The 11,794-nt window shown below is 36.9% G+C and overlaps 1 protein-coding gene and 1 long non-coding RNA gene across 2 annotated transcripts in view; one reads left to right on the top strand and one right to left on the bottom strand.

Annotated features, from left to right (window-relative positions):
• Nucleotides 1-255: 255 nt before the first annotated feature.
• Nucleotides 256-11,794, top strand: part of MMP16 (matrix metallopeptidase 16) — a 255,756-nt gene continuing 244,217 nt past the window's right edge. Inside the window, exon 1 of the mRNA XM_077167161.1 lies at nucleotides 256-673. Within this exon, the coding sequence (XP_077023276.1) occupies nucleotides 542-673 (132 nt within the window). The 5' untranslated portion in view covers nucleotides 256-541. The remainder of the gene's footprint in view (nucleotides 674-11,794) is intronic.
• LOC143688816 (uncharacterized) overlaps nucleotides 10,925-11,794 on the bottom strand; it is a 30,816-nt gene continuing 29,946 nt past the window's right edge. Inside the window, exon 4 of the long non-coding RNA XR_013178328.1 lies at nucleotides 10,925-11,026. This is a non-coding gene — a long non-coding RNA (uncharacterized LOC143688816). The remainder of the gene's footprint in view (nucleotides 11,027-11,794) is intronic.

Genomic DNA, 11,794 nt, shown 5'->3' with positions numbered 1-11,794 from the left:
GGGGAGCCAGACAGACCCCGGGAAGGAGGAGTTATGTAGATTACGGATGAACATTCTGGAGGGGAGCGAGGAGAGGAGGAAAGGAGAGGAGAGGCAAGAGAGCTTGGAGCGGCGGAGGCCCTTCCCGCAGAAGCAGGGGGTGGCGGCGGCGGCGGCGAAGAAGGAGGAGTAGGCGGTGGAAGAGGAGGAGGAGGAGGAGGAGGACGCGCGGGCTGGAGGCGGCGGCGGCGGCGGCGGCTGCTGCTGCGGCGGCGACTCGGCGCTTGGAGCCGGAACCGCCGGTGAACTTGGGCGCCACGTTCCCCGTGACTGGCTCCCAAGGATGGTGAACGCTAGCTACTGCTGCTAATCCTGCCTCCACCGCTGCTTCTCGGGGGCTGCCGAGCTCGGGGCCCCCGGTCTCCTCCCTTTGCCCGGCTGTGGGTGAACCTGCAGGCTCCTTACCCACCCAGAGGACTTTTTTTTTTTTGAAAGGAAACGAGGGAGGGAGGGAGAGAGAAAGCGAAGGGGCGCTCGTCCATCCATTGAAGCACAATTCACTATGATCTTACTCACATTCAGCACTGGAAGACGGTTGGATTTCGTGCATCATTCGGGGGTGTTTTTCTTGCAAACCTTGCTTTGGATTTTATGTGCTACAGTCTGCGGAACGGAGCAGTATTTCAATGTGGAGGTAAGAGTACGAGGGCTTTCTTCCTACCCCCGCCCCCCCCCCCCGCCCTTGCCTGGGCTGCTCCCTGAAACATTTCCTTCGCTCCTCGGAGCCACGTAGCCCAGAGGAGCCGGGGGCTCAACACATTGTTTCCCTTCCTGCCTCCAAGACCCTTGCAGAGTTTCCTTGTGTATTTAAGTGATGGATGCGCTTGAGACCGAGAATCCGTTATCCCCGGCAGCACAAAGCACGATGCTGCGCGCTCAGAGATACGATTGTAGCCGGTCCATGCTTTTCTCCCAGGGAAGAGGCGAAGTCCTACATATAGCAGTCGTGTAGCTTAATAAAGGCAGCTTGGGTTTAGGGTGGATAAACAGCTCGGGAAAGATGGAATTAATTGCTTAGCATCATGTGCTTCCTTGGTATTGTTCCTGAAATCTTTCTTCTAGTGTTTGGTGCCTAACAAAGGAGGATAAAAATCAAACAAGCTAGAGCAGAGCGTGGGAATACTTGATATGTTTAATAACGTTACTTTGTGATAAAACACTTGACTAGACAGTCTTTTCTCATTTAGACATAACTTAATACACTGTAATTAGATCTTACTGCACTGAGGACATGAAATCCATCTCTTTGTAAGTGGCTTCTCTCCCCCTCCCCCGCCAACCGAAAATCAACGTGGGCCAATGTAGTAGTTCTGAGGTGTGTTTTAAAATTTTGTTTTAAATTTTATTTCACACGTCCATGGCAAAGTAAAAGTCCATGACTTTACTTGATAGCTTTGGAAACAGACTGGCACAAAGCAAAAGGGAACTTAAGGATAAGGACTTCTCAGACCTCTGCCAAAGTACTCTTCCTGTCATCAACTCAGCACTAAAGCCAGTAACGTGCAATAAATCAAAGGAAGCGTGTGTACACCTGGGCTGGAACACCAGGTTATCATGTACACAGTGGAATTCAAAGACAGTTATAGGGTATTAGTAAAACATGTTCCTTTTGATTAGATCTGATGTCTTCTGTCATCTCAAAAGAATTCGATTAAGTCTCTAAGGAATAATGTGATTTTTTTCCCCCTTCTTGTTGAGCTTATAAAGCTTCATGTCATCTTGTAGGGAGTGTGTGTTTACACAATGGCAGGACCTGTTGCACAGAATTTGAACATGCTTCATGAAACCGCTTTAAAAAAAGTGTGCATAATAAATGCCATGTGTGAAAGCATTCTGAATATAATTCTGTGTTTATACAAACTGTTCTTAGAACTCCATGTAATAAGTGATGGTTGGTAGAGAAATAAAGTATGTGAAGAAGTAAGAACCATTATGAAGAGAGTTAAAGAAGTTTACAGATGTTAAGTTTGAATATGTTATACAAAATACCCAATTTGAAAACCAAAACTGTTTAACCCTTTAGGAAACAAAACTTGTTTTCCTGAATGAAAGGAAAGATGAAAAGGGACTGAAAGTCCAGATTTTCTTGATTGCAAATTTGAACTTTTGGAATTAAATGCCACGGATGGATTCGTTTCTAATGTTTTAATCAAGAGATAATTTAATGTCAAAATAAATAATTAGTTCATAAACTGGAGGAATGAAGGTAGTATGTTGTTACTATAATGTTATAAATAGAAGGACCTATTGCTGCTGGAGTTTGGTGGTGCTGCTGGTGTGATGATGATGGTGAACTGTGGTATGCGGAGGTGGTTTAAAGTAAATGCTATATTGTATCTTGCCCACAGCTGAAAGGAGGAGGGAGAGCCTGGCTTCATGGCTACCTGATTTGGAGATTTACATTTGCTTTCAGAGATTATTGGGATCATACCAGTGTTTTGTGAATTACTTTATTAGATTTCCTTTTGAGGCTGAACATGCATTAAATTGGATTTCTTTGTAAATTGGATCTCTCAGTTCAACCAGATATTATTATGCAAGAAAAAGTTATGATTTTACCAAAAATCTGATTTAATTCTAATTCTCATTATATCTTCTCTTCATTGAGATATATGTGAAAAGCAGTTCATGGAGAAAAGAGTTATTTTCCCATTTTAAAAGGGTTTAAGTTTGACCGTCCATACGTATTGAATAATGCAGAGATTTTAATTATGTAAGATAAGAGGCAGATGCCATCTGAGACCTTAAAAAGCTTATTTGATACCAAGGGAATTTCCTAATAATTTAGAGGAGGTTACGTTTCCTAAATAGTTTTTTTTTCTGCCTTAGGATCTTGAGCATTTCGTTAGGTTTATGTGCTTCTTTTATGTGGAACTATTAGTTCCTATTATTATTTTTGAATTTGCTGCTAGCTCAATCAAAATATTGTAAAGAACATAGTATGGCAGGATGATTTCTGATGTGAATTTCTGCCTGACTCACTTCTATTAGATATATCTTTTTTGGCAGGAGGCACTAATGGGCAGAATAGCCCATCATTTCTTCTCCAGAAGAGGCACTTAACATTGTTTCTCATTCTTGGATGCAAAACATATACTGGGTATGCTTTACTTGACTGATTCTCAAGGGCAGTCTTAAAATAAACAGTAATGGTATCAATCATGCATGAAGCTCATATGATCGTATTTTTTTTTCCCAGTGAGCACAGCAACTTATAGGAGGAAAGAAGCTTCTGAAAGATGCTATTTGTGCTCATAGCTAAGATGATAATGCTTTTCTTCTGTACTGAACTTAACAATTGGTGATAAATCCATTTCTTATCCCTACAATAAAAGATTTAAAACACCTGTATTTTTCAGTGGAGGAGGGGTAGAAGTATTCATGTTAACTCTTTTCTGCTTGGTTTTTTTAAAGCTATACACACTCAAAATTTCCAATTATCAGAGTGGGAGATTATTTTTAATATGCTGGTGGAAGGAGGTGTGTGTTTTTTAAGAATTAAAAGGCAAAAAGGAACATCTTTGACAGCTAAGAAAGGGTCAGATGCTACCAGGCATAGTAGTTTGAAAAACAGTCAATATATTACTCTGATTAAAATGTTAGGGAAAACCATTTAAAATTTAAATTTAGTTTTTAGTAGGTTCTTATTCTGATAGAGATTTTTGTATATAGGTGGAGCCCATTTTGAGGAGTGGTTTATAAGTATATATAGTAATTGGCGGAATGCAGGGGACTTAAGACTTTTTTTTTCCTTCAGACTTTTAATATTAACTAAAAGTCAAAGACTGCTGTCATTGGACAGCACTCTGAATCAGAGTTACTCATTGGTCAAAAGCAGCTATACTTTTGACAAAGAGTTACGATTTTATCTGTACTCTTAAAAAAACAATTTTGGTTCTAAAATAGTTATCCTATTATAGTGAAGATTTTCATGAGCCTGGAGCATGTTTTTTTTTTTAATTTTTGGTATGTTGCAAGCATTTTTTTCTCATGAAATTTAAGATAAAATATAGTTTATAGTTACTAATGACTCTCATCAACATCAACTCTCATGGTTTGCCAAATTAAGTATGTGAACAGCATAGTTTTTACTGTGTTTTAACAGTAGTACACATTTCCAGTGATAACGATTTTAAGCTAGTTTAATAGTAAAATAAAACCATTTAAAATCCTGAATGATGCATAGATCAACCATAAAAAGGATGGTTACTCTTTTGTGACAAAAAAATTCTGATGAAGCAGAAATTGATAGCATGCCCCAAATTAGAAAAACAACAACAACAACAACAAAAACAAAACAAGAGAGAGATTCTGGGTTTCAAATATAACAAAGATTATGAAATGTGTGCATAACTATTTGTTAGATTTTTATTTTCCTTGCAGTATGTTTCTTTAAGTGACTAAGGATTCATTCACTCTTTGTCAGGTTATCTGGATCTATCTAAAAGGTAAGTATTGCTTTGGGCAGCTTAGTACAGAATATAAAAACTTGACAGTAATTGATATTGAGCCTTTTCAGAAATAAACCATTTTATTTTACAGATTTTTAAAACATCATATGATGGGGACAGTTTTTCATATCTACTGACCTCCATTTGCTCAAATAATGGAGGTGCTTATTTCATTCGCTCATGGAAGGGCATGATCTTTTCGGTCTCCTTTAGTAAGGGAGTCTCCTGACTACTTCCCATAATTCTCCACTGTAGCAGTTTATTGTGGTCGGCACAAGGGTTATGTGACCAATTCATAAAGGTTTTTATCTGCTGCAAGATTTTAAGCTTTACAAAGCACTGCAAGTATGCTGTACATTCAAAGTGTTCATGAGGAGCAAAAACTACAACAAAGGAGATCAGATTAGTCCTAAGGTTTGCCTACCTTCCCCTGAGTCCTGTACTGATTATACCTTTCTCTGTTCAGAGTTGACTTGTCAGATATTGTCCAGATTTAGCTTTAGCCTTAAAACTATTGCAACAAGGTAGGCTTTTTCTCACTACCCTCAGGAGAAATCCACAGAGAACAGAGTCCAAGCCCACCCCTCTCTGTGCAGCCAGGTTTTCTCTTCCAATATCTTCTCCCCTATTAAAGTATGGATAGAGTCGGATTCAATAATTGCATTCACTGCTCTTTGAGTCAGGTTAATAGTAACACATATGAAGTTCCTACACTTTCTTATCCATGCTAATGAAGGTTATTAAAATAAGAATTTTTAAATGTACTTGTTCAATGTTATAATTCTTTTCTCTGAAGTTGGATTAATCAATTATTTTATGTAAATTTACTTCACTGCATGACTTAGTCCAGCCACACAAAAGATGCCTGTTCAGAATATTTGGTAGATGACTGATTGAAATTATGTGGGAACAAAAACCCTTGAACATCCAAATCAAAGAGTTAATTTTATTCACAGTCAGAAAAGAAAGATTTATTTTTTCATACCTTCAGGAACTTTCATCAGCAAGTATCAGTTTGAGAAGTTATCTTTCATGCTTCTTTTCATAAGTTTTTTTTTACATATCTGTGAGTATATGCTTAGCAATCACTTTTTGTTATTGTGGTCTAGTATAGTGGTTAAGAGTCCATATAGGGAAGCCAGATTCCCTATATCCATTCTGTATTTTTTTGCTTGCAATTTTGCTTGCGAGCTGTGTAATAATGAGCAGATTAATTCATCTCTTTGAGCCTCAGTTTACATATCTCTAAAATGGAAATACAAACAATACTTGCCTTAAAGGATTGTTTTGAGGATTAAGTATCTCTATATATGTGTGTATTATATATAAAACTTGGAAATGCCATCACATGGCTAAACACTCAATTTTTAGATGCCATATTATTATTAATAATAATAATAGAAAATAAATGTTGATTCAAAGGTAATTGGCATAATAGCCTCCAATTTCATAAAAGTCTATCAATTTAGGACATAGCATTTGGTTTAGGAAGAAAATATTTTAATATCTTTCTCATTTTTAAAAAATGAAGGTACTGAGGGCGGGCCACGGTGGCTCAGCAGGCAGAGTTCGTGCCTGCCATGCTGGAGACCTGGGTTCGATTCCTGGTGTCTTCCCATGCAAAAAAAAAAAGATTAAAAAATGAATGTACTGATATACTGAGAATCAACCCAGCTACCATCAGTTCATTTTCTTCCCATGGTTTTTCTTAGTTTAGTTCAGGAATGTGATTTTCACATTTTGTCTTTTCATCTGTTACTATCATAGAATGTCAAGTTCAACTTACACCTACTTTTGCAAGGCAAGGTTTGCTGAATCTGTTAATCTTTTCTAATATCATGGAAAATAAATAGACCTTCATGATTCAGTAGGCCTGTTTATTTAAATTGGCTCAAAGCCCAAGTGCTTCCTTTCCATAGTAGCCATAAGATTCAATGTAAAACTTAGACCAGCCTGTTTCTGTGCTGTACTCCAAATCCAGGACAGAAAGATCTGTTTTTTTTTTTTTTGTTTTTTTTTTTTTCGAAGAGGAAGGAAAATGAACAGGAAAAGAGATTAGGGTGTTTTCTACAATGACAAAGAAAGTATAGATGCACACACACTAACACACCCCCCTTATGGTTGTAACATTGAAAAATAGCAATATAGTGTAATGGAGCACTAGAGTAGAGGTTAAGGGATGAGGACTTTAACTTTGGTTCTTCCACTCAACCTAGCTTTCTTCTTGGACAAGTCATTTGTTTAAAATCTTCATCTACAAAAATGAGAATTGAACTAAATTATCACTAAGGTCCCTTCCAAATTTGAAATTCTATAGTGTTTAGCCTCCAAGCTTTAGTTTATATAGCTGCTGGGGGAAAAGCATGTACATAGTTACCCCGTAGAAGTTGGGGCAACTAATTCACAAAAGTTGATAAATCAGACTCTTTTTTTCTGAATTGCATATCATGAAGAGACACAGAATACTCAACTTGAATCTAATGTTTATCGTCTCTAGTAAGACAAGGTGTTCCATTTTGGAAAGAATCCTGTCTTTTTGCTGAATAATAAAACGCTGCCAGCAAATTATATGTCATTTTAAAATCAATTTTTGTCCAAGGTAGCAAACTTAAAAAAAATTTTATGTTAAAAATATGACAATGTTATTTTAAAAAATGCAAATTATCTACAAGTGGTACATCAGTTATAAAAAGGCAATTTGGAATAAGATCAAAATCTGAGTTTTAGCTGAGACTTTTTGGTTTAGAGATTTTCACAATTTTTACAAATTCATATAACGTATTTATATGTATATATATATAAAATATACACATATTTCATAGTGAAATGAAAGAGTGTATGCAGCTTATATAAACAACAAAAAAATCCGTGCAAAAGGATAAAATATTAAATAATATTTGTGACTGTCAGTTTTTGCTTTGCAGTCTTTTTCTTTTTCTTGGAAAAGTTATTTATAAATTTAGAGATTATTCCTGAAATCATATGTGATTGTTGCTTCCTGTCTTTTAGCACTCTGAATGGATGTTTTTTGTCTTGGTGTCCCTCCATGACAATTTGGCATTGTGCCTGCTTGGGTTTGGATGAGTCCCATAACAGAAGCTAAAACCAGTAGTCTCCCCCTCTAGCTCCCTAACCCTTGATTAAATTTGACCTCTGGGTGTAGTATATAAAGGGGTGCTAGAGGGAGCTATTGAGCTATTTAAAGACTCCAATGGCTTGAATGAACTTGGTTTAAAATCAAGGACACTAGGTGCAATCAGATGTCTTAAAATGAATCATAGTCAAGAATCGAATATTTGGAGAAATCAGTGAACACATGGTTCCCAATTTCATATGTGAATTGGGGTTATTGAGAGCCACTTGGCACTAGTAATCACATATTTGATGAACTAAGGGGGAAAGTATCACTTTTATATGGGGAAAAATCCTGATCTTGACATTATGACAATGAATGTTAGAATGCAGGAATGCTTGATACATTTCTTTTTTTTAGGTGTGGAATAGGTCAGGAACTATACATTTTAGTGACTGTAGGTGCTTTTGGTGTTGCATTTAAAAATGGCTAATGAAATAATGTAGTCTTACAGATTACAGGTGGGATAAATTTAAATAGATCATGGCTTTTAGATTATATGTAGCAAAAGTCCAGTCTTAAAAGGTCACAAGACTGAAGTTAATTATCTTAATGTTTACCACAGTATCTTATTAAAATTACTTCTCAGTGAAAGCAAATTTTAAAATACAGTTTTTACTTAACCTTCATTTTAAAAAATATGTGAGAAATGATCCACAAAAGTGGAAAACAATTTTGCTTTTTAAAAATAGAAACCTCAGAAATGCTTTTAGTTGAGCAGATTATTGTGTGACCTCTGTGTGAGGGGTAGAGGGTGGGGGTTAAGAGGGAAAGATAAAAGAGTCATTCATTAATGAAGTAGTGAATGCCAACTTCTTATGAAAATATTGTTATCTGCTCACAAACATCAGTCAGTTTTTTTATTTTTAAAATTTAGTCATTTTCTTATTTGTTGGACAAGTGGGATATGGTTAAATGAAGTAAGCCAGAAAGATGTTCTCAGGGGAGATTTTAGACTATCACGTAAACCCAGAAGAGAGGATTGATTAGGTGGCATAACTGTTCAGTGGAATGGAATTTTACAGTATGTGTTGTAGGCCCACTTAAGGGGGGAATAAACTGCCTTTTTTAAAAGGGAAGCTGGACAATTTTATGACCTTTAAGTTCATGTCCAAAAATTGCATGCACCTCATGTGATCTCAGAGGAATGCAGGCACATGCCTCTGCCTGCGGCAGACAGGGCCATAACCTAGGTGAATGTCAGGGAGGTATTTTTTGCATGGGAACTTTCTCACTGTCGAATTCAGACCAGGTGACAGTAGTTCCTCAGTGTTTATAGTGATTAGCTGTTTGTATTGTTTTCGGTTTCTAACGCCGATTCATTTCCACTTTACTTTAAACAATTGCTAGGCAATTCATCCCCACGAGCCTACTTGTTTCTTCTGGTTGGGGACTTCAGGAACTTCATATTTTAGTTATATTGCAGGATTTCAGGCTTGGAAGATGGGAGGAATTTTATGAGAAACCACATATATTCCCCCTCCACTCTTTCACTGTAAATAAGGTAGAACAGATTCAAGTAAATTCCAAAGACCAACTTACACCAAAGGATTTGTATGGATGGAAAACAAATTGAGAAAAACCAAGAGCATCTCAAGAATGCAACCTGTTTGAAGGTTTGAGTGTTTCTAACATAGCAACAACTCTGTTCATACTTAATCTTTTGCTCCTGTCTGGATTTAGTGAAGTTTGCCCTCTGGATGACTCAAGCACATTAAGCAGTTTTGCCTTATTTTGACGATTTATAAAATGGTTACATAATATTTATTGCTTATCTATAGCACAGGTTTTGTAATGACAGCTTTGAGACAATATTCAGCAGTCTCCTTTTTAAGTAAGGAGAGATTGGCGTCTCAGTTCAGTGATTCTGCTGAAGGCCAGCAATATAGAAACAATTATGCAATTAGGCAGAGGTCCAAAGAACTAGTAAAGTACAACTACCTGGAACTTAGTTGAACATATTATTAATGATGATAATTAAAAAAAAAGTTAACATTGGTAGAACATTTGCTATGTGCATGGTAGTGTTATAAGTGCTTCTTATATATTAATTTATTGTCATATAATCTTATGAGTTAGCACAAGATTGAAAAGTTATTTCTCTTTCACAAGTGAGCATTCTGAGTCACAGAGAGATTAGGGACCTTGCCAAGGTCACAGAGCTATGAAGTGCTGAAGTAGAGGAGCCCAGAGGAGCAGACATATTGTCTTGGAAACTCATGCTCCCAACCAAATAAACACAAATGAGAATTAACTTCCAGGCTTCCACTAATGATAGTTTGATTCAGTCCTACTGCTAACATCTTTTTTATTCCAAATTGAAAGAGATAACTGATAAGCATAATGAAAATGCAGAACCTATCTTGAGGAGAATTTTATCCGGAGTAAAAACTGAATGGGTTGTTGCTGATTTGTTTTGTAGATTCACTATGGGTTATGTGGTCTCAGTATAAATTTACTGTTGAATGACCTTTATGATTTTTAAATCATTTGGAAATTGGCAACCTATGTACTGCATAGTTTTAATTCAGCGTTAAATTAATCATAATCGTAATCTCATCCTTCAACTACTTATCATGTGCAGTTGACCATTAAATATGATTTTTGAATGGTTTAGGAAGATGTCACTGTACTCTAAGATTAAAAGAATAGAACATTACAGGAAATGTAATGGAAAACCTGTGTCTGCAGATCTGTGTTCCCAAACTCTGTCTATATACATTTGATTCCTGCAGGGCCTCAGATTGGCACGTTTTATAAGTGCTGGGGTTTGTTATGTTTACAACTTGTATCAGTTGGGTGGAAGCTACAGGGAAACATTAATTTTATTATTTTATAAATATTTATTTTATTATTTATTTATTTGTACTATAAAGAGAACTTTCTTCAAGATAGATCAATCCAAAGCTGGAACAGATGTCTGGTTATGGCCTTCATTGTGGATAGTATATAACTCCAACTTGGTAGTTGAGTAAAGGACATAAGATACATATTCAGCCCTAAAAGAGTGTTACTGTGAATAGCTTTCAGGGGTCATTTCATTCATTTGTTAGCCTTCTACAGGAGGACCATTCCTAAACCAGCTTATGAAGATGAATATCCAACTGATTTTATAATTTTACAAAATTGATGTTTAAATATCCATTCCCTTACTTTCTCACTTGTCTATCATTATCATATATCATAACAGTTATGTGCAAGAGCTTTGGGAGTCACATGCTTAAGGTTCTTACCTGTGTCATTTGCAAGCTCTGTGAACTTGGGTGAGTTGTTGACTGTGTATTCTAATATCTGCCTGAATAAATAGAGATGATAAAGCCCAACTGAAGGGTTGTTGCAAGATTAAAGAGTTAAAGTATATTGTGTCAAGATGGAGTAACAAGATTCTGATGTATCTTCCATCCTGAAATAACAAAAAATGGATAAAATATATAAAACAGTGGTTTCCAAGGCAGTAGACATCAGACAGTGAAGGACAGTGATCCTGGAGAGATGGGAAAACAAATGAGGTGAGCCCTACCATGATCTTAACTTACTAGCCTGAAGAGTTTCCAGCCATAGTACAGGGAGGGGTAACTGAGGTTGAGTCACATGGACATCCTGAGTTAAACAGATGGAACTGGGAGTCTGGGAAGACGGCAGCAGCCAGAGTTCACAGGTCAGATTACTCAAGTGGCAAGAGCTACTCAGAACAAGAACACTGGAGAGCTGCACAGCAATTCCCTGAATGTTCATTTGAGCACTGATGTGTGCATACCTGAGAAAAGACTACTGGAGGCTGGGGAAGAAACAACCACAAGAATTAGGGGGCACTGGGTGCAGTACTTACACAGGGCTGGGAAATGCCTGTTCCCACCAGCCAGAATGGAAACCACAGAAATCATGGCGCTGAATAGAGTTCGCAAAAGAATTTGCTTCAGCGGTGGGAAGTAATTTGCCCCTGACTGGATGAACCCTGTTCTGGTTCCACTTTTAACAAATCTTAAAAGTAAGACCTGAAAGGGTCAAACTGTTTCTAAATGACTTTACTTCTCACAATAAAGTTCAGTGATATTTATAGGAAGGTGAAATAGCCAACAATTGAAATTTCATAATGTCTGGCATCCAATAAAATATTACCAAACATGCAAATAAGTAGGAAAATATGTCCCATAATGAGGAGAAAAGTCAT

Source organism: Tamandua tetradactyla, chromosome 6 (genome assembly GCF_023851605.1).
Source record: "Tamandua tetradactyla isolate mTamTet1 chromosome 6, mTamTet1.pri, whole genome shotgun sequence".
Classification (NCBI taxonomy): domain Eukaryota; kingdom Metazoa; phylum Chordata; class Mammalia; order Pilosa; family Myrmecophagidae; genus Tamandua; species Tamandua tetradactyla.
Note: the sequence above shows the minus strand (reverse complement) of the source record. Positions and strands in the feature narration are given on the sequence as shown.